General features: G+C 47.5%; 1 protein-coding gene across 3 annotated transcripts in view; it reads left to right on the top strand.

Moving 5' to 3' along the window:
• PLXNA4 (plexin A4) overlaps window positions 1–23,508 on the top strand; it is a 467,834-nt gene that overhangs the window by 217,503 nt on the left and 226,823 nt on the right. For all 3 annotated transcript variants that reach the window (XM_062634250.1, XM_062634251.1, XM_062634252.1), the window contains exon 4: window positions 10,188–10,319. In XM_062634250.1, the coding sequence (XP_062490234.1) occupies window positions 10,188–10,319 (132 nt within the window). The remainder of the gene's footprint in view (window positions 1–10,187; window positions 10,320–23,508) is intronic.

Raw genomic sequence — 23,508 nt, 5'->3', positions numbered from 1 at the left:
CCCAAGCCAGCACTCCATCCACATCCACCCACCCAAGCCCATAGCTCTTAGCAAAGAGCTCCAGCCCTGAGATTTCTCTGTTTTCAGTTATACACTCACAGTCCATCACTCTCTGCATCTCTCTGTAGTCATTTAGCATCCGCGCTTCACGCAAATATTGGTGCAGGAATAGAGAATCTTACTTGACCAGTGATATAATCTTTAGGATATTATTTCTGATTTGCTTTTTTATAGAGAAAGTGGCAAAACCACCCAAATCCTCAGCAAAGCAAGAGCTTTGGTCTGCCTCTGGTACGCTGTAAAGGGAAATTGCAAATACATCTGTGTATCTCCAAGATTGAATGCGACAGGCTATGATTGAGCTTGTTGCCCTCACTGATGCCTGGAGCTGCATAGGGCACTGAGCCACCAAGGTGTGTGTACATGCCTGTATTCAGAACAGATTCCATGTGTTGTCTGCTACAGGGAGCAGGTTCTTTGGTGGGAATGCTGTGCTGGGTGTGAATACACACTCAGTTGTATACATGTGCCCATCTTTACATCACTCATACCCCCTTACTCATGACCAGGACCTTGTGGAACATTGGGGAGAGCATCCTCAGTCCAGGTAGATGAACCTTGGTGGGCACAGTGTGTGCACATAGGTGCATGTGTTGTCGGGTGTCTTCACATGTTGTTGGGTGCCCTCCGCCCTCCTGCATGTGTGCTGTGCTGCCCTTGCCGATCCATGTACCGCAGTGTGCTCTCCTGCCCATGTGTCCATGTGGATGCCCGGGTCTCCGTGCTTCCCATTGCCAAAGGGCAGCTGGCTTCCTCTCAAGTGACCCAGTGTCATGAGGACCTGTGGGTGTCTCAAAGCTCACCCTGTCTGGCTGCAGTCAAAGGGCCCTTTGTGGTGCTGCTCTGCTTCCAGCCCTCCGGGTCACCGCATTCCCGGCATAGAGGGATGAGCTCATCTCTGGGAGGAACCAGCCCCACGAACAGACGTTTATAAAGGACTTGTATTCATGATCCAGCCCATGTGGTGATCCATTTGTCTTCATGCCATCCCGTTTTACTATCTATCTACCTCAATTACTAAGCTTCTCCCATGTAAGGATTTGTACTCAAGGCCAACTGTGTTGAGATCTTTGTCTGTCGTCGGTCCTGTTCACACGCTGTGTTTCTGGGTATTTCTGGACCAAACGCAGACAGAGCTTTGAGTCTTTCTGCTGGGCTGCATTGCTTTTATCTGCAGTTTGACCCTTACTTAAGAACTGACCAGAGTCAGGCAAGCATTTTGGATTGTGTCTCACGAGATGCCACCCATGCTTTTGCATGTAGAAGTGTAATTTTAATACTTTCCTCTTTTTCCATTGCTGTTCCCTTAATCTCAGTCAGAACCACTCTGACCGAAAGCATCTCCGCATCCCTCTTGTGCTGCTGCTCCAGAGCCGGATCAGGGCTGCAGAGGGGGTCTCCCCAGAGCACAGCAGAGGGGCAGGATCCCCTCCCTGAGCTGCTTCTCACGCTTTGGGGGTGCAGCCCAGCACACGGGGGGGTTCTGGGCTCAAGCACACACTGATGGCTCATGGGGAAGGAAAGGAGGAGGAATAGCAGGTTCAGGGCTCTGGTTCTTGCATGGAGAAACACAACCAGGTCCTTGGTGGGGACTGGACAGCCTGGTGCCATAGGTGAGTGCCAGCAGGCTGTTAATAGATCTCCTGGCAGGGCTTGCTGCTGAACATTGAGCACTTGGCAGGCCATTACCTTGAAAAATGAGCTCTGTGGAGCCTGCCTTGTGTTGTTACAAACTAATGATTTGCATTGATTAGCACGTGGCTCATGAGTGTCTAATTTATCAATCAGGGAGCGCCAGGGGAGCCTGTGTAAACCCTGCTTTCAAAAATGATGTCATCGGTCAATTGGCTAAGGAATGTGAAAGCTGCATACACCTGATGTGCTCTCCCTGGTGAGGGAGAGGAAGGACCAAGTCATCTCCTACTCTTTTCCCTCTGTTTCCTTCTCTGTACCTGTTTCACTTTAGGGTGAGCCCTGCAGTTGAGGTGCAGGCTGTATCAGCACCAGTGTGACAGCAGGACCAGAGCAGTGATTATCCCCCTGTGCTGGGCACTGGTGAGGCAGCACCTCCAATCCTGTGTTCAGCTCCAGGCCCCTCACTGCAAGAGAGACATTGAAGTGATGGAGCGGGGCCAGAGAAGGGCAGTGGAGCTGGTGCAGGGCCTGGAGCACAAGTGTGATGGGGAAGGGCTGAGGGACCTGGGGGGTTCAGTGTGGAGAAGAGAAGGCTCAGGGGGGACCTGATGGCTCCCTCCAAGTGCCTGAGAGGAGGATGGAGCCAGGAGGGGCTGGGCTCTGCTCCCAAGGAACAAGGGATGGGACAAGAGGAAATGGCCTCAAGCTGCACCAGGGCAGGTTTAGATGGAGCTGAGGAACAATTCCTTCCTCAGAGGGTGCTCAGGCATTGGAACAGGCTGCCCAGGGCAGGGCTGCAGTCACCGTCCCTGCAAGTGTTCACACAGCGTGGAGACGAGGCCTCAGTGCCATGGGTTAGTGGTGGCCTTGGCAGTGCTGGGGTAAGGTTGGACTGGATGAGCTTAAAGGGCTTTTCCAACCCAGCTGATTCTGTGATTCTGTGATTCTATGATTGGCCACACTTCAAGCTGTAATCATTGCTTTTATGGTGTTGGGAGCAACAGTCATAAACCCAATGTGTTAGGTGCTCTTCAAGCCCACACTGAAAGGTTAGTCTTTTATTTATGTCTCATTTACATCATAAATTTATTGCAACCAGTATCTTTCTATCAATATTGCTTGGGAACCATAGTGGTATGGCACAGAAGTCACATGCTGTGGACTATGAAACAGAAGAGACTTCTGCTAGCTAGGAGTTTGTGTCCTGGCTTGAAAGACCCTTTGGCCCAAAGCAGAAGGCTCATTCCATCACATCTGAGATCATTATATGTTTGCTCCATTATGAGGCAGTGACCTGCCATTAAACTGGAGCATTTAAGAACCATATCAAGGCATAGTGACCCATGTCTCTCTAGTAAAGGGAAAGAGATGGCCATCAACATTCTGTCCTGTTTTTCCTGGACCTTCTGAAGTGAGAGGAATCCTCTTGTGCCCCAACATGAGGGAGATCTCCTATCCAGCAGTCAGGCACACCTGTTTGACCTGATTTTGCAGCCTGGATGGATTACATGAGAGGTCACTGGGTGACTCCTCTGCAGGGATTAGACCCTGTGCCCTTCCTTAGCGCAGCCACCCGTGCTCCCTGCCAGAGCCCAGCCAAGTGTATGTGGTGGAAGGATTACAGTGCAGTGCCTGCAGATGATAGGGATTAGCCAACAGTATTCTAGGGAAGCTCTTTTCTTGGAAACCCTTTGTTTGCTGCTTGAAGAAAAGGCCTTGGGAGCTGTGTGAATGGAGAAGGGAGAAAGAACCATTCTCCTTGGCCTTTGCAATGCTGTGGCAAGTAAGTCTTGCTTGCTTGCTTGCTAACCCCAAGATTTAGGTCTTCTGGACAAAAGAAATGTTAAGGGATTGCAAAACCAACCTGCTCTGCTGCCCCTTCTGTTGTGTGGATGGATGTGTGCGCTCCGGTGGACATGTGTGGAGCAAGCATCCAGTGCCTGTAGATGCCTTTTGCAAGGGGTATGTTTGTGTGGACAACTTCGGGTCTGTGGATACGGTTGGATGAGTGATCACACAGACACTGATGAGCATGGGACAGAGCTTAAGAGATGAGCTTTGCCAGGGTAAAACCTGGAGGGAAACGGCAAATTTAGGTGTGGATCTACCTTGGAAGCAAAAAATTGGGTTTGATTCTCCTCTCGAGATCAGCTGGATCACCTCTGGTGAGAGTGGTTGCTGCCATGACACATTGGGGTCAGGACAGCATTGAAAGCAAGAGTGCTTGGAAGACTAAACACCTGGTTTTCCATATCTTGCTCTCCATATGACTGAAGGTGCTCTGAGATCTGTATCTGGATGGGTTGGCATCGTCCGTGCAAGCAGCACCTTCAAATGTCTGTACAAGAGATGCTGCTGGCTGCTGACTATTAGGCATGAGAAAGAGATACTTCAGCCCCTGCTTTTTCAGTTAGTGTTTCTAAAGGTTCTTTTGGATCAGTACATAGATGGGGTTATTGAAATGCCGTGTTTTATTAGAAATTGATCTCATTTTAATAGGCTTTAGGCAAGTTAGAGCAGATTATTCGACTGGAAAACACATGCCAAAACAGAGGGATAGAGGAGGAACATGGAATGTCACTAGCCTCTTCCCCCTCTTTGCCGAGATCAATAGAGCTACATCACATAGCCCAAATCAATGCAAAAGCAGAAATAGATGATCATCATAATGCTCTGACATTAGATATGTGCTGTCTGCTCTGTCTTTGCCCCCTCTCCATGCCAGAAACAGCAGCCAGCAGTCACAGCATCCACTGGGGAACATTAGGACCATCAAAAAGGGAGGAACTAATATTGGAAAAGCAATGAACTATTAGAGGCCCCTGTGCGGTTGTAAGGCTGTGGCTGGGCACTGCTCAGAGCAGCCTGGATTGATGTGCCAGGCTCCAGGACTGCTTGGATCTCCTAGAAATGATGTTTGCAGATCCTTAATCCACTAGCAAGAAGTAATGATGGTGATTTCAGTGGGAAGTCCTGGGAGAAGGAGAGGCAGGGAGGACAAAGGAGAGATGCTATGGGGTATGGGGAGGATGGAGCTTGTCCTGACGGGTCTGGCAACCATTTAATCCCTGCTCTAGGTAACTGAGGCTATTTCATGGCCAAAATAAACCACCAGCAAGACTTGAGCAGGAGCTGCTGGAGCACTGGCTGGAAGCGTTGGGATGGTGATGATAAATTCCCTTTACCTTCATCAGCCCAGGGCTGCTGGCGCTGCACAAAAGCAGAGTGGAGGGGAGGGATGGGTTGACTGAGTGAGCCATGGTTCACCAAGCTCCTCTTCCACTTAGTTATTCATTTAATTATTTGTAATGACTATTATCAAACCAGCATCTGCTCCTGCTGCCTGCCTGGCCGTCCAGCCTGATCCTGATCCCAGCCAGGCTTTCAGTGCTTTATAAAGAGATATTAATGGAGAGAGGTCTTGTTTTGACTCTGGTGGGCCAGGAATGATGCTCCGGGCTGGAGGTGATGGTTTTAGAGCAGTAGGAAACAAATGAGCTCAATTGGCACAACAGAAATAAGCCATTCTTTTGCTGCTAGTGACCAGCCTAATATGGGACAGTAAAATAGAAGTGAGGTGGTAGAAGGAGACCTGGTTCAGGAGTGTGTTTCTAAAGTGAGTCTGAAGACAATTAGTTGTCTGTGCTTCATTTGCTGTGGTTTATACAGAAGAGCTGTCTTAAAGTGTATGAACTGGATTTTTCTTGGGTAAAATAAAACTGCATGATGTTAACAGGCTCCAAAGACTGATTCAGTCTTTGGGATGAGGCTTTGATAGGTCTGAAGTAAAGCTCCTGAAGTACACCTAGTATGGATGCTGGATTTTAGCAGAAACAGTGTCCTTTGACAGGTAACTCCTGTTACACTATGCTATTTGATAACGTAGGCATATTGTTTGGGAGAGCTTTTCCCATCTCTGCTGCTGGCGTGCTTGGTCATTTCACCTCTTTCTCACCCAACCTCCACTGCACAATGAGCCTTTCCAACAGGGACTGTCCCCATCCAGCTTAGTGGAGGAATAACAGGCTAACAGAGGTATGTGGTGCTCTCACACTATGGGAGAGGATTGATGCTCCAGTCTGGAAGTCTCTCTATTGGTGACCTTAAAGATACCTGCTTTTGGCCATGCTCATGGTTTATTTTCCAGCAATGGGGCCAAGTGCTCGATAGCACCAATTCCTTTGTCCTCCAACCCCACTGCTTTCCATTTATGCTTTTGAGCCCATGCCCATGACTTGGAGGGGTTTATTGTTCACTTCTCTTCAATAACCATATGACCCCACCTCCCTCTTAGAAGTGTGGTTGAGGCATCTGCCACCAGCTTGCCTGGGAGACTCAAGCATCACCCTCCTGCAGACCCCACAGCAGCTAGGAGATAATGCTGAAAAGCACCAGTCGAGTGATGGAAGGTATCCTTTACCTTCTTTCATCTACCAGCTCCATGGGCTGCTTGCCAGGATGCCTGTGGGGCTAGCCATGGCCAGTATAGAAGCTCATGGAAGGCCGGAGCCTGTGTCTTTAAAGATTAATAGTGTTGTTTGCTCATTAAGGAGATCGTTTTGAAGTCAGCTGTAGCCAGAACATTCGAGTGCAAGCATCTGTTTGCTACTGGGAGAGAGTATTTATTGTCTGCTACTTCAATGGATGTAAATAAACAGCCAGACCTAGATAATGTTCAGACAAACAAACAAACAGCTGCCAGAAGAGGTCCCCTGGTAGCTGACCTTCGGAAGCATCGTGCTGATGTTTTAATAGCAGCCAGCATTGCAGCTTGAAGCCCAGTGAATTCAACTTCCCAGGAAGCAGGATTAACATGCAGCCTGAAAGCGTTTGTCTTGGGGAGCTCCACACGTGTGTGTTGGGTTAAAGGAGGGCAGTGGAGCTTCTGGTGCTGAGTAGAGAGCATCCTGTGGTCCAAGGTGTGTCCAGGACTGACGTGGAGGTGATGGGCTTGTTTGTGGAGCAGTGTATACGTCTGTTAATAGTGGTTGTAGGAGACTGAGCACTTTGAAACTCACGTATGGTCCTGGAGTTATCTCCATCACTCCTTGCCCCCTCTTCTCTTGTCTTGCAGAGGTGCTCATGGTTCACAGGCAGTTTCAAGGAGAAATCTCATCTGGACTGTCAGTCAGGCTCTAATTCCACAGCCTGATAAAACCATCTTGACTATAAGAATACCCATACTTCATCCAAAGAAAACTCTTATCTATCCCAGCACAGCAGCTTCACATGGGGCTTGTGGCTCATGCCAGCAAAGAAGAGCAGGAACAGAGCAAACTGCTGGTGCGTGCTCCAAATTCCCTGCAATTGGCAACTTTGGGAGCTTTCTGACTAGAGCCTGTATCTGTGTCCCTGCTTTAGTGGTGATCACTTGCAGGTTTTGATGGGAATCTTCTCATTTCCCCTTCACAGATTCTTCTTTTGATTATTTTGCCCTGGTTCTAATGGGTGCCTGGGAGCCAGGAATAAATCTCTCTCAAAGAGAAACTGCTGTTGTGTTGTTTGATGCTCAGGGCTGTGAAGAATGCTGGGAAGGTGAGGATCCTCTGGGGTCTGTGCCTGGGGTTGAACGTAAGTAAGCTAGAGTTCAAGACAGGTAAAGGGATGGCTTGAGTTAAGGGCCAGACTTTTGGCTGCAAGCTCCAATAATCACCTCTTTGCTGGCACAGGGTCTGTTGATGTCTGCCAGACTTTCTGGTCTTCTTCTGAACTATCTTTTCCCTTAGCTTTAACTAAAGAGAGAGGTTTCTGCACTCATTGTACTGTGCGTGCATGAGCGCACGTGTGTCTGTTTGCACATGTAGGGTGGAATGAGCCCTGTTCCTTCCTCCCCCTCTGCAAAATAATGACTTTTTGCAGGCAATTAGGCCAGCAATAGCTGTTAAATCGCTTCCGAGTAGCTCTGCTTGCCTGGTGTGAAACCTCTGCAGTCTTTTACCTGCACCAAATGCATAGGGGGGTTCCCTGGGGGGTAAGCTGTGCCTCCTGTCTGAGCGGTTTGTTAACTCCAGCTGCCTATTCCTCCAGCCTGCCTCTTCCATCTCTGAGCTCTTCCTCCTTTAATGGGGCCTGGCAAAGGCTGAGGACGGTGACTGAGCCCTGGGGTGATAATTGGCTGCTTACATATCTAGCAGCCTGCAGATCTGACCCTGGCGATGCTGCGAAATCAAGGTCAAAGCAGCAGAGATGGAAGGTTTGTTGAGCACAGTGAGAGCGAGGATCTTCTGCAGACCTCTGATGGGGATGAGCAGCCCCGAGGGACTGGGGGGAGCTGAACGGAGCTGAAGCAGCAGGCAAAGCTCAGCGTTGCTCCCCGAGAGTGAGAATATGGCACAGGGAAGTCTCCATGGGAAACAGGAAAGGCTCCTGCTATGGGGGCATTTGAGATGCCCTGGGTAGAAACCCAACAGGGAGACTTCTCTGTTTCTCAGCCCGCAGCAATTCTATCTCCTTCCTTTCTCCTGACTGTCTTGAGGGCAACGGCTCATCCTGAGCCTGTTGGCCTCTTTGCTCTTGACCTCATGGGTGAATCACATCAGTGTCCACCCTCAAAAGAGAGGCCCTGAGGAGCTGAATTCATCCATTACGGACCGTGGACACAAGCGAGCCCTTTCCTCCTAGGCAGTGAGGGGCAGTGGGAGGCATGGATGTCCAGTGCTGGGCTTCAGGCTCTGACCTCTTGGTGTGCTGACGTTGTGACGTGTTGCTGTCATCGCCAGATCCATCAAGATGACAAACTAACTGCAGGCCCCCTGGTGTCATTTGACCAGCCCAAAAGCCAATGCCTGCACATGCACCCACTTCTGTGGAGTTTAATGGATAACACATAGGATCTGAGCATCCCTGAGCATCCTCCATACCCTTTAACTCCTCCCTGCCTCATTTCCCCCGTCTTTCCTTTGGGAATAAGGTTTCTTTGTTGTCATGTAGCAGGTGGTGTATAAGAATATGCTACAAATCTTGTATATCATTGCTGCTCTTTGCTCATACTGGCTTTCCAGACCCTTTGTCATCCCATCTTTTCCTTTCTTTTTGCCTTTATAATACAGAAGCGATTTACACTCAGTTTCTTGGCTGAAAGGTTGATACAGAAGGAACAAGCTCACGGACTGTGCCAGAGAACAGTGGGAATAGGTCTTGGTACCATAAGTTCTCCACAGCTTGTTATTTCCTTTGGGTGGCAAGGGTGCTTTTAGCTCAGCTATTGAACTGCTCAAGTAAAAACCATAGATGTGAACCTTTGGTTTGGAAAGTGTTGAGGTCATGATGTGGAGCATGAAGCAGATCTACTACAGCGTAGTTTCTTCGAGGGAAAGGTGCTGTGTTTCTGAAGGATAGAAGTGAAAGGAAATATGTTGAAAACATAGCAAGGGAGATAAGGAATGTGACTGCAAGCCTGAAACACACAGCCATGGGTTTGTTGAAGTACAGGACCTCACAAGATCAAGAAGGACCTGACAGCTAGATTATCATCAGGGACTGTAGTGATAGGATAAGGTGTGATGGTTTGAACTGAAACAGGGGAAGTTCAGGTTAGATTTAAGGAAGAAGTTCTTTACTGTGAGGGTGCTGAGGTGCTGGCATAGGGTGCCCAAAGCAGTGATAAATGCTCCATCCCTGGCAGTGTTCAAGGCCAGGTTTGGACAGAGCCTTGGGTGACATGGTCTAGTGTGAGATGTCCCTGCCCATGGCAGGGGGTTGGAACTGGATGAACTTTAAGGTCCTTTCCAACCCTAACTATTCCATGATTCTATGATTCAATTATCCTGAACTGAAATTATAGATTGAAAGGGATTACGAGCCTTCTCCAGCTGCTTTTGAGCCCCATCTCTAGAAGTTTGGTTTAGACAGGAAAGGAAAACTCTGGTGTTTTATGCATTTTCTCTGGGTCACTGCCAGGGATAGAGTGGGACTGTGTGTCCTGTTCTTTCTCTTAATTCCAGTTATTGATGTTCCTAAGTGACACCCTGTTATGAGATATGTCTGGAATCATAAGGTGCCATATTTGTGCAGGACTGATTTCAATATCTGATATATATATAATAAACAAGAGAAATAGCCTGTGTTGGATTGTTCAATCCGCAGTAATATATTGCCCTATGGAATATTAGCAATAGGAACAATAATATCATCTGAGTGAGTCAGTCCTGCAGACTCTTTGTGTTTCTTTATCTTCTGCTCATCATCACAACAGATTCTGCCTTCTGTGCCATCGTTTTCAGCTCAGTAGATTTGTCCAGGCAATTACAGTAACATGGTGACAGTGCCAGATAAATGTGAGCAGGGTCTGGATTGTTCTTCTGAAGTGCTTTCCTGTTTATGGGACCAGCAGTTAAACCTGCTTTATCCTTAAGTGAGGATGCAGGGGAAAGGTTCGCTTTTGGTTGTTTTCCAAATGACATGGACCACAATACATTCCTCCAATTATTATTACACAATCTCCATGGAAAGAGGAAAAATACTCATGTTCTTTGCCTGGTTTTGCTCTGCAGATCCGTGTGGATGGCACCACCAAGAACACACTGGAGTATGAGATTGTGCAGGTGGTGGATACTGGTCCCATACTGCGAGATATGGCTTTCTCAGTGGATCATGAGCACCTCTACATCATGTCTGAGAAGCAGGTAAGAAACCTGTCAGTCCATTGTGGTTCATGCTATGGACATCAGAATTGCACACGATGTTCTGTGAGTAAATACGGTTACTACAAAGATGTGCTCCGTTGTTGATCTCGTGACAACTTGTCCTTAGAAACCATTGTATTTATACAATGATGCAGTTTTTGAGGGCATCTCTGGGGCAGAAAACTAAGGGGGCAGAAACCACCTCCAGTGTTGCTTTATGCAGTACACGTCCTACTGGCTACATGACAAGGAGCTGCTACTGCATCTGCTGCGTACCACATTGCTCTCCACCCCCATTCAAACTGTGTCGACATCTGCCACAGATACGGAGAAGTTTAACAGCGCTGAATCACTTGGCATCACCTGGAGCATTTGGAGAACATGAAGCCTCTTTGAGACACTGATCAAGAGTGTCGGATGCTGCCTGCCAGGGTGCAGGCCAAGTTTGGTATGACGTTCCTGGTGTGTTATTCAGTAGTAGTATTGAAAATACCAACAGGCAGATGATGCCAGGGAAGGACCAATCTGGGTGTTCAACATGGAATTTTGGCTGATTTCAGCAGAGTGCTTGGCCTTAGGAAGTTTGATGCTTGGAGTGGGAGGAGAAGGAGCTAGTTTTGCATGAAGAAATCCCTTGTATGTAGTTAGGCTGCTGGACATACAGGGCTACTTGAGTTATCCTATCTGGTCGATTCATACATGTTCATGAGGAGCTTTAGATCCATATAAAAAAGGGAGCAATAAGGGGTTGTGGTAGGGTGATGGCAGGTGCCCTACAGTGCAACTTCAGTGGAGGCCACCAGTCCAACTGTGACATTCACCCACACATTAGAGTTCAGTGATTCACTGAGAAAGTATTACCCACCTGGCCTTGGATCATATAAGTGGCACCAAAAACAAACCATCACTTCATATGCTTCCTATTGGCTTCATGAATTGCCTGGAGGATGCCTGCATGTCCCTCCTCATATCCTCTTCAGATGGCTGTTTTCCAGGCTGTGGCTAGCACTGAAATGATTGCCCTTTACCTAAGCTAGGAGTTTTCTCCTGGCTCATAAGGCAGGAGTACAAGTGGGTTTTGGAGGGAGGTGTTCAGCGGGGTTGCTGTGGTCCTGCAGCTCATATGTGGCAGGCTGGCTGTTCTTCTCCCCCATACAAAGTAGAGGGGTTGTAGTTTCCAGTCTGTGACTGTCATTTCTTTTGCTTGAACCACTTTATTGTAAAAGTTTTGTGCCTCTGTGATGTGTCCAGCTCTCCCCCTAAGCTGTGGGTATTTGTATGGATATTTGGAGTAGGGGGGGAAGCAACTCTGTACCTTCTTCTTATTAAAGAGGCTGAGTTGGCAATAATACAGGAGAAAGGATGTGACAACAGAGCTGGGATCGCTTTCTCATCTGCTCCATGCTGTGCAAGGATGGGATGTCACCTCCAATGCTGAAGTGAAAACAGTCCCAGTCACCTGTTGGGATGGAGTGGGAAGCTGGAGGCAGGTGATGCTTCAAGCTCCTGTGTGACTTCGGTCAAGACACTGTCCCTTTTTCTCATCCTTTTATTATGTGGGTCTTTTTTTCTTTACTCAGATTAGAACGGGGTTCCTTGCATGGTCAAAGCCATTGGGCATGGCAACACACCAATAATCAATTCTCTGATTTGCTTAGTGTCTATTTGTGCAGTCCCATTTGGCAACAGGTCACCTCAGATACCACCACCTTTCAGCCCTTCAGATTTACACAGATGAGATGTTTGGCTCCCTTGGGCTGGTTGCTCTCATCACATCCAGGAGCTGTCTCGGTTCTCCTTAGGAAAGGGCAGTGGGACAGCACTGTTCATTCACTCATTTCCTTACAAATATGAAATCTGGGACAAGGAGAGCAATTTGGTTTTCCTCCAGGAACTTCCAAGAATATATCGTTGTTGTTACATTGAGTACCTGCACTTTACTGACCATTACAACGTGAGCAGATTCATTTTGTGGTTGGTTATTCTGAAGCACAGCTTAAGCAGGTTATTTTAGGGGTACAGAATGTTGATTGAGACTTATAGACAACTCAGTGAGTCCCCTGTGATTTATTCAACCATTTCCCCCTACTCATCTTTGAAGCCCAAGAGTGTTTGTATGAGACAGGTTAGTGAAAAGGGCATGGACTTCTTATTTAAAATCCAATCCTGCTTTGTGAAACACTCAACACTACAAAAGCCTTTGCCCACCTCTGATTTTATCTTTGACATAGCAAGCAATGTGAATGACAGGGCTGCGTTTGTGGCAATCCAGTCACTGTCTGTGTGCTTGTGATATGACCCACTTCAGGTGCTAGAATGAATTAACATTTATAAGGCTTCAGTGGCTGAGAGTGGGCTCAGGACTCCTTTGCTGGAAACAGGACCATGAACAGTGTGGAGGAGTGCGGGCTGGCCTTGGGGAGCATGTATCCCATCCATCGGGATATATGTTCCCCAGCATATATCCATATAACTACATAGCCATATAGCCATATATCCAAGCCATGTCATACAGTTCTTTGAATAAATGGATGAAGATCTGACTGAATATCAGAGTTCTTCACTGCCCACACAAATCCCCCGGTATTATGAGGTCTGTGGAGATGAGGGACGGGAGCGTGATAGCTTGACCTGACCTTTCCAAAGGCAGACAGGCACCAGGACTGGTCCCATCCCTAGGGAAGGAGGAGGTCTCTTCTCCCTCTGTCTGCTGGGCTCAATCCTGGCTGTGCCCCAGGGGTAAAAGTGATTCTGTTTGGTGTAGCTGCTCCATTAATTTTATGAGCCTTGGCTCCATCACTCACCAATTCCCAACTGGAAGCCCCAGTGATGAAGCCAGTTTCTCCAGCTTATCCCAGTCCTATCATGGCTTTGGCAGTCCCAGCAAGTATTGCTCTTGCCATGCCCCGGACTATCTGCATTTGGTATTTGGCCTCAGCTCAGCGAGGCACCCTTTAATATGAAACACCATCAAAAAGCTGTAGCTATAAATCTGGCTACAAGAAGAGACTTTCACATGCTGCCAAAATAATATAACCCCTGGCTTTTTGAAGGTCAGCATCTGCATGGGAATACTTTCCTCAGTGCATCAGGGGGTCCTTGGTTTGTACACGGGGGTTTTCATCTGGAACTGAACTCCCTGGGCTCAAAAGGGAATGGGGAGTCCAGGGAGTTCAGGTCCAGATGTGGTCTGTGGCTGAAACAGGTCCTCCCTTGGAGCTCCTCTCAATGCTGAGAGGTGACAAGCAGCACTTTAACCAGACAGGCCATGCTCTCACGAGCAGGATGCAACAGCATTTCCCCATCAGAGGGCCTCTATTATATACAAATACATATTTTATAGGGAGATGGATTGAATGAGAGCGACGGGAAGATTTGCCATTGAAACCCGGAGACACACTGTACAAAGGTGCATTATTTCACCGAGGTGCAGGCGTACGTGTCTTTCAAGTGCAAACGTGTTTCAAGTCCCTGTTGACAGACAGAAGGGTTGACGCATGTATGGGATACGTCATGATTTATCAGGAAATCTGTTGTTTAGCCCCAGCCTTCACCAAGGCTCCAAATGAGGTGCAAGCTGGATGTTGTTTCACACTGGACAGGGGTCTTGCCTGGGAGAGGCAATAGAGAACTGCTCTGGGGTGTAATTTCCCTACTTACCTGTTTGAATAGCACTTGTCCCTTTACTGAGATGTTCCCTGGAGGGTCTCAGGGATATGGGTACGTTGGAGGCTTGGGCTGTTTCTTTTCCCCGTTGTGTTTCTGGTGTGCAGACACTGTGGAGCCTCTGTCTCATGTGCTGATCTAAGGGATGAGGAGCAGATGGGAAATGTTGCTGAAGGAGCAGGGGAAGGATTGTCTGCATCTCTTCTGTTCCTCACCACACATGCACATGCCTCCTCTGGTCCCTCTTTCTCCTCTAACTCCCTCTCTGAATTTCTTCCCCCTCTCAATTGAAAAGCCGGAGTCTACAAGCTCCTTGGAGCTCTCTGCAGGGATTGTGATGCTTCTTTCACCTCTTTCTCACTATCCTTACCTCTCTTTCTGATTCCATCCCTCTTTATGGCCCTGTCCTCCCGTTTGCAGGCTTTAACTTGCTTTTCCACCACTCCTCTACCCCTGGCATCCCCGTTCCTTTGCTCTCTCCTCTTCCATCTGTTCCCACACTGCTGGCTGACCATGCTTCCTTGCTTCCTTGATGCTTAAGTGTTGGCATTCACACACAGCCCAGCTCTACATGCCAGGAGGTGCAGGATGCTGATTTTCCTGTTGTGGCTTTAGACTAGCATTTAAAAGGTCACCTCCACTACCCTAAATATCTCTTCTGGACTCCTTGGTCTCTCCCAGTGTTAGGTGTGTTGCAAAGCTGACGCAGCACGTAGAAGCAATTCCAAGACACGAGAATCTCAGCTTTTCCCTTTCATATAGAGGGATCAAAGGAAAGAGCTAGAGAAAATGAACTTAAAGGCTCAAAACCCAGAAGGCAAACAACAAGAGGCTCCAACTTCCTATTACTAAGTTCCCAAGGCTTTGAGCTGCCTCCTACTTTTGGTTTACTAATGGCTGGGGAAGACTTTGTTCTACAATCAGTGTATGAGTAACCCTGCTTTTGACTCCAGGAAGGAGATTTGCTGTCCCTGTGCAGGAGAGTTTGTTTCATGCAGGTGATTCAGCTTCACGCTCCAGTGGAAAAGTGTGTTTCTTCCCTGTAACTAGCACAAAGTCATCCATGGTCTGAGAATAAATCACGTCTGTGCAGTGCTATCATTCCCTAAAACCATTACAGTGTGGCGGAGGTGAGCCTGGTAGGGTCATGCATAGCAGAAGCAGATAGGTGTTTGGGGGGGGGACCTCTTTTAAACTTTGCCAATGAAATATCAAATAAATATGTACTTCAACTACAGCATGGCAGAAAGCACATTTGGGAAGAATTAAGTATTGCAAATCATGTTGACAGGCTCTGTTTGGACTTTCTCTGTCTGTTTCTCATTAAAACAGGGAAGGTTTATACCTATTTGTCTCCTGAGATTTCTTCTTCTTCCCTTTGCAGCTGAGTCACTATCTGCACACAGAATGATTGTGTGCAAATTAGCTGCAAAAGAGGGGGGGACTGGCTAGTTTCCTTCTGATTTCATGACCATTGATTAAAATCTTGTCTGCTGCTTATGTTATCCTATAAATTAGTTAAAGCAATCATTAATAAATTGACTTTAATTATAGCTTAATTTCTCCAAATGTGGGCTTTGCACAAGATAGCCATTAGCATTAACTGTTTGGTTTGGAGTGGCTGTTTCCAAAGGACTCTCAGTTTGAGGCTGTCCCCAGAAACACTGGCTCAAGATCACAAGGTTTATAAATAACTCAAGAGGTTTCTTTCCTTTTCATTTGCATTTGTTTGTATGTGAGCCATCAGGTTGGGTGCAGAACATGTTTTTCATCATTGGGCCAGAACCAGAAAAGACAGCAATGATCTTCTTTGAAAATGGAAAGCTGAGATTGTCTAATAGGTGTGACTTTTTGACCTGGGGAGTTAAAAGCTGCAGCAGTTAAAAATAGCAGCCTTCCAGTATCTGAAGGAAGCCTACAAAGATGCTGGAGAAAGACTCTTCATCAGAGACTGTAGTGATAGGATAAGGGGTGATGAGTTCAAACTTAAACAGAGGAAGTTTAGGTTAGATATAAGGAAGAAGTTCTTCCCTGTGAGAGAGATGAGGCACTCAACAGGTTTCCCAAAGAAGTCGTAAATGCTCCATCCCTGGCACTGTTCAAGGCCAGGTTGGACGGAGTCTTGGGTGATATGGTCCAGTGTGAGATGTCCCAGCCCATGGCAGGGGGTTGGAATTGGATGATCTTAAGGTTCTTTCAAAACCAAACCATTCTATGATTCTATGAGAAATTGTAGATTTTGGCACTGTTCTTGCAGATTTCTATCATTTGACTCTGCTGTCATGTAGGCTCTCATGTAGGCTCTTGAGTATTGACTGTCAGCCTGTTGAAGGAGCTACTGTGGACAGTGTGAAAGATGGCCACCTTGTATACATTTAGCCTTTGGAGATGGTGGGGTCTTCTGCAGGTCTCCACTGCTCATCTTCTGAAAGCCAGGAAGGAAGGGAGCTGGCAGCATAGAATCAACCAGGTTGGAGAACACCTTTAAGATCATCAAGTCCAACTATTACCCCAGGACTGCCAAGTCCACCACTAATGCATGTCACTAAGAGCCTCACATAGCCTCTTCCTTGGAGTAACTGCCTGCTCCTAAACCAGCCTGACATCCTAGATAAGATCAGGATCATCAGAGCTTCTAAAAGGCCCAAATCAAGAGTTAAAATACACATTCTCTTTGCAAAGATGCATCATGTCAGGCTCTCTTTATATCCTCAAAAGGACTCTAAACTGCCCATTTCTTCGCCCAGCTGCCCTGCTCTTTGGCTTCCATGCACAAAACAGATCGGGAAGAACAGTTCCTAGGATTCAGTTAATCCCAACTGGCAGCAGAAGCAACTTTGGTTCTCTTTGCCTGTTCTTTCCTGCCCCAAAAATACCACTCATTGCCCTCAGTAATATCAGACACCGAACTCCGCTCTCCCTTTGCATTTGCATTCATCTAATTAAGGGCCTGTTAAATAAGGTCAGATGCCCTCTGAGAAATGACTGCAGAGATGGAAACTCCTGCATGAATGCTTAGCTAAGGATGGAAAAGACACTGTGCGAGTGCCTGTGTTTCGCAGCCAAGAATGATAAAGGCTGTTTGGCCCACCAGCAAAACTGCAGTGCATTGTGCTGCTGACTCTTTGGAACTGATTCTTTATCAGCACAAGGCTTATTACTGCAGAAAGTCATCATTTAGCTGGATTTTAACTTGTTTGTTGCTTGTATATGGGTATCCCAGGAGGAAGAAGCTGTGGGATAAATAAAGGGGTAGGTGGGTTAACCTCAGTTTACTTCCTGCTGGGTTGGTTGTGTGTTCCAGCAGGGATGTAAGTAACTCAGGAAGCTGGAGAGAGGAAGTGAGGAACCAATTCAAGGTGTTGGAGGTTTCCCAAATGAGCCTTTTATAGCAAAGGAAGAAATTCTGCTGTGGGCTGTCTCCATCCCATGAGATACGTGGGCATCTGGAATTTCATCTCCAATTGTCCCTCAGCCTTGGGCTTTTCACACTTGAATTAAGCTCTTTTTATGCTTTGGAAATGCTTTTTAAAGCCAATTTGATGCTATATTTAAGTGCTCCACTTTGCCCTAAAACAAGTACTATAATAAGTGCATTGGAAAGGAGAAAATGCTTGTGGTTGAGCAATAGTCCAGGATTTGGGAGACTTAGACTCATGTCCCACCTTGCTCACAAATTCCTTGTACAGCTGAGGCCAAACCATTATAACACCATGTGTCCTGAAGGTATTTCCAAGACCAAGACCTCTTCTGGGGCTTTCCTGCCACTTGCCATAGAAAGCTCAGCTCTCCTGTCACCTGAGGCTGGTGCGCATGCCCTGCTCAGAGCTGGAAAGCTTTGCTGGATCCCAAAGTTCAGAGGGACTTTTGCTATATCAGCTACTCTGAGCTCTGCTGTGTGTAATGGAGAGGGAAATGCTTCTTGGGAGAGTTGTTCTCCCCTTTGTAGCCATCCTGAGGATGACACCAAGATACAGTTTTCTTGATGCCATTCAGAGGAACGTTGGCAAGCCTGAGCTGCGTGGAGGGGACATCTGGGAGCAATTTGATAGTCTTGCACTGGAAGGAACGATTTAATGTGGAACGCATTTAGCCTGGATTTGGAGAAGGCTGAGGTTCTGAATGACTTCTTTGCCTCTTTGCTTTCACTGGCAAATGCTCTGACCACACCACCTAAGTCTTGGAACGCAGATGCAGGGACTGTGAGAATGAAGACCTTGGGCCCACTGTAGGAGAGGATCTGGTTCAAGACCATCTTAAGAACCTGAACGTACACAAGTCCATGGGACCTGATGAAATCCATCCGTGGATCCTGAAGGAGCTGGTGAATGAAGTTGCTAAGCCACTGGCCATCATATTTGAGAAATCATGGCAGTCAGGTGAAGTTCCTGACGACTAGAAAAAGGGAAATATAACTGCCATTTTCAAGAAGGGGAAAATGGATGACCCGGGGAATTACAGAGCAGTCACTCTCACCTCTGTGCCTGGCAAAACCTTGGAGCAGATTCTCCTGGCAGGCATGCTAAGGCACATGAAAATCAACAAGGTGCTTGGTGACAGCCAGCATGGCTTCACTGAGGGGAAATCCTGCCTGACCAATTTGGTGGCCTTCTATGATGGGGCTACAGAACTGATGGACAGGGGTAGAGCAGTTGATGTCATCTACCTGGACTTGTGCAAAGCGTTTGACACTGTCCCACACGACATCCTTGTCTCTAAATTGGAGAGACATCAATTTGATGGATGGACCACTCGGTGGATAAAGAACTGGCTGGATGGCCGCACACAAAGAGTTGTGGTCAATGGCTCAATGTCCGGCTGGAGACCAGTAACGAGTGGTGTCCCTCAGGGATCGGTGTTGGGACCGGTCTTGTTCAACATCTTTGTGGGTGACATGGCCAGTGGGATTGAGTGCGCCCTCAGCAAGTTTGCCGATGACACCGAGCTGTGTGGTTCGGTTGATACGCTGGAGGGAAGGAATGCCATCCAGAGGGACCTCGACATGCTTGTGAGGTGGGCTGATGCCAACCTCATGAGGTTTAACCATGCCAAGTGCAAGGTCCTACACCTGGGTCAGAGCAATCCCAGGCACAGCTACAGGTTGGGCAGAGAAGAGATTCAGAGCAGCCCTGCAGAGAAGGACTTGGGGGTGTTGGTTGATGAGAAAATGAACATGAGCCGGCTTCAGTGTGCTTTCACAGTCCAGAAAGCAACCGTATCCTGGGCTGCATCCAAAGGAGGGTGACCAGCAGGTTGAAGGAGGTGATCCTGCCCCTCTACTCTGCTCTCGTGAGACCTCACCTGGAGCATTGTGTGCAGTTCTGGTGTCCTCAACATAAAAAGGACATGGAACTGTTGGAACAAGTCCAGAGAAGGGCCACGAGGATGATCAGGGGCTGGAGCACCTCCCCTATGAAGACAGGCTGAGGAAGTTGGGGCTGTTCAGCCTGGAGAAGAGAAGGCTGCATGGAGACCTCCTAGCAGCCTTCCAGTATCTGAAGGGGGCCTATAGGGATGCTGGGGAGGGACTCTTCATTAGGGACTGTAGTGATAGGACAAGGGGTGATGGGTTCAAACTGAATCAGGGGAAGTTTAGATTGGATGGAAGGAAGAAGTTCTTTACTGTAAGGGTGGTGAGGCACTGGAATGAGTTGCCCAGGGAGGTTTTGAATACTCCACCCCTGGTGGTGTTCAAGGCCAGGTTGTACAGAGCCTTGGGTGAGATGTTTTAGTGTGAGGTGTCCTGCCCATGGCAGGGGGGTTGGAACTCGATGATCTTCAGGTCCTTTCCAACCCTAACTATTCTATGATTCTATGATTCTAAGGCAGGTTGGTATCTCTTTGCTTCATGCTTGGCCTTGCTTATCCATTCCAGAACCCTGTCTCTTCCAGACCTTCCCCATCTCAGAGAAATGACTTCTCTGCAAGCACATTACATTTATCACTGGGATCCAGCTGGGCAGGAATGTATCATTGCAACTGCTCAAATACTTTGAATGCATGTATCTTAGCCATGGATAGAGTCTAAACCCTGCTTGCTGTCAAGATGTGAACTCCTATAACCACCCTGTGCGTTGGAACAGTGCTGGTGATGTTCCATAGCTGATGAGCAGAGGGGGCTGAGTGACACATCCTTGGTCATGCCACATGCCTATGACAGATTAGTGTGTTTGTGCTGAATCTCCCAGTCACCCCTGGGCCAGTATTTGGGATGTACTTATGTCCACATAGATACATTAACACAATTTAGTGCCTGGTACAGTCTTTCTCATTAAAGGACTGATTAGTCACAGTGGTGGCATATTTGTGCCTAAACTCTACACTTATGCCCTCCTCTACGTGTCCAATGTTTGAGGGTAGAACTCTGGCTTTCACACTGCCATCTGTGCATCTGCATTTGGCTTGAACTTCAGGAATGCCTAATGTCAGCATTCATCTCCTTGCTTGCCAAAGAGTCATTCCCATGCCAGGATGCTTCCTCCACAGGCTGCTCAAAGAAGCAGTGCAGGAGCTGGGGGATGCACAAAGGCTTTAGACAGTGCTGTGTTCCCATAGAAGATGGTTTCATTCATCTTTGGGACTCCTTGTCTTAAGGCATCCATGTGATGGACACAGTTGTGGGGGGTTGCCTGGAGTCATGACAGGAGGAATGAGGTGGGTCATTCAGTCTAACCAGGTCTCTCTCCTCCTGTCCCCTGTGTTTTTAAGTGGGAACACCGGTCCTTCTAATTCATCAGGCTCTTCTTTCACTTACTTTCACACTACTGCTTTCTAAAGTAATAGCTCCCCTCTACCTTGCACAGAAGACAAAGAATGTGTAAGACTGGAGGGAATAGCGAGCGATGCTCATAAATGCAGACAGCATTTGTGGAGTCATTCCCTGGGTGGAAGCAGCAGGGACTATTGATCCTTGGGAGCGGGTGACGGGTGGGAAGCCATGCAGACGTGTCCCCTAGGGCACAGCTCTGCCTGGCACACAGTGTGCAGGTCGTTTGGCTCTATTGATCGCGGTGCTGTTCCTCCGTGGTGTGGCCTTTCTGAGCCGAACACAGGCTGCTGCCGTGCTGTCTGGGGAAAGGAGGTGGAACTGTGGAGTTAAATCCATTGCTCCTCTTCTTTTAAACACCAAAAATCCACTCCCGTCTCCTTGCCAGGCTGGTAGGTTGTGGTTTCACCTGGGAAGAGGTCAGGATATTAAGGGCATCTCAGGGAATTTAACTGGCAATCTGAAAATCCCCATCTTCCCTTCCCCCAGCCTCTGACCCTGTAATAGACCCAGGAGAAGAGGAGAAGAAAGAGGAAACCTAAGAAGCTGGTGATTACATGTGAAGCCTGGCAGATCTGTAATCCTGGACTCCATTAAACATCTGTCTGCTCCAATCTCAGTGACAGCCACGTCTCCTCCTCTCCACTGCCTCACACTGATCGTACATTTGCAGGTCACTTGAAAGCACAAGTTGTTAATCATCCCCTTGCTTTGGTATTCCACTCCAGCCCAGCCTGGGCACTGGTGCTCCCAGGGAGGGAGGACTGGGGCTACACGGAGACCCTGGCTCAGAGGTATAGGCGCTTCCATACCTCTTGGGTTTAAGCTTTTAAATCAAACACTTGCTCAAATGCTTTCCCGGCTCGGTGCCCAGTGGCTGTCAGGGACCATTCTCTTAATTACTGCTTTTTAAATATGCTTCAGAAGTTGTTTCCATCACAGGCTCATGTATCTTATTACTTTCTTAAAAGCAAGTATTTGCTCTCTTGGGGCTTTTCCATACAACATAAGTGCACAGAGTTATCATTTTCTAATGCCTTTTCTGTTTTCCATGCTCCAAAACTCCAAAGCATGCTCCTTGTTAGTGAGGATTAATAAGCATTTCGTTGTCAGGCTCAGGGAGAACTTGTTTAAGTGTTCCAGAACTTGCTGTGTCTTCTGCACTCATGGCTTTCAGTCTTTCTTCCTTTAGGCTCCTGCTAAACATCTTCCAGCACTTTATATTACTTGATATAGCCAATATCATCATAGGTGTGTGCGTAGTAGGAACAGGAAAATGAAATCCATTCCAGAACCTGCCCTTGAAAGGCAAACTGGCTTTTATGTTCTTTTCTAGTCAAAAGAAAATTTGAATTCATACTGTTAAAGGTTTTTCCAAGTTTTCCTTTTCAGGGATTGGGTTTTTTCCCCCCAGTTTCTGTGATTTTCCACTATGAGATTGTACTCAATTACTCTGAACATTATTTTCTTTGTTTATTTCCTAACCAGATGAGGAAGTAATGGGAATCCTGGAGACCTAATTCAGTCCATTTTGCTTTGCTTTTATCCTTTTGAATGATATTTTGAACCAGCAAACCGAGCACTTGGTCAACCTATATGTTGTATAGGGTACATCTCGCTGTTTGTAGGGTAGGCTTGACGTGCTTAACCACTTATGTGGATGGACAGTTCAACTTGGGAATACACTGAGTGCTGTAATGACCTTCCCAGAGTCCAGGCTCACACCTATGGTTGTGTCTATATGATAAATGTAGCAAGACCAAGGGGTTTGGGTAGTTGGGAAGATCCTGGGGGACAGAAAAATCAGTGCAGGAGGCTGTGTGAATAAACCAGCAGGTGTTTGTGTGCCCATTCAGTGGCTGTTGTACACAGACAGGACACTTTTCTCTGACAGATGCCCTATGTGTCATTGCCTGAATAAGTCAAGTCAAGGCTGGGACCTTTTGAGATAGTGGTGCTTAAACTCTTAGTTCTGCTGTCACATCCCAGCACTTTCCACATCAGTCTGACTCCCTTTAATTTACCTGATGAATTCACTCCTTTTCCTCTAGTCCTGAACTCATACATAAATACCCTCTCTTGTGTCCCTTCTCTGAGAATTTGGATCCATGGATGCCTTTGTGATGTGTTTATGAACTTGTAAAGCCCTTTGGATTTCTTTAGGTTGAAAGACAGTATTTGTACAAGATCCCTGCTCCTATGTTATCATTTGGAAAGCTTTCTGTGGAAGAAATCTTCTTTGGAAGTTCATGTGTCAGCAGTTTCTGTCCCAGACAGCAAAGGTCACCCATGTGTTTCCTCATACCATCATAGAATCCCAGACTGGTTTGTGTTGGAAGGGACCTTAAAGCTCATCCAGCTCCAACCCCTGCCACAGGCAAGGACACCTTCCACTGGAGCAGCTTGCTCCAAGCCCCTGTGTCCAACCTGGCCTTGAACACTGCCAGGGATGGGGCAGCCACAGCTTCTCTGGGCACCCTGTGCCAGCGCCTCAGCACCCTCACAGGGAAGAGCTTCTGCCTAAGAGCTCATCTCAGTCTCCCCTCTGGCAGGTTAAAGCCATTCCCCCTTTTCCTATCACTACAATCCCTGATGGAGGGTCATCACACCAGAAACAATGTGTTTTGATGGACTACGAACTCCAGCATGATTCACATAAATTGATGTTGTATTCACAGAGCACTGGGGGAGGAGACAGGTTGATGTTTGCATTGACCTGGCCTCCATCAGGACAAAGTATCTCTCCTTCCCAGGAGC

This window comes from Pezoporus occidentalis, unplaced genomic scaffold (genome assembly GCF_034315485.1).
Source record: "Pezoporus occidentalis ecotype Australia unplaced genomic scaffold, CSIRO_AGI_Poc_V1 ctg42, whole genome shotgun sequence".
Classification (NCBI taxonomy): Eukaryota; Metazoa; Chordata; class Aves; order Psittaciformes; family Psittacidae; genus Pezoporus; species Pezoporus occidentalis.
The sequence above is the reverse complement of the archived record's forward strand: the minus strand, read 5'-3'. Positions and strand labels throughout refer to the sequence as shown.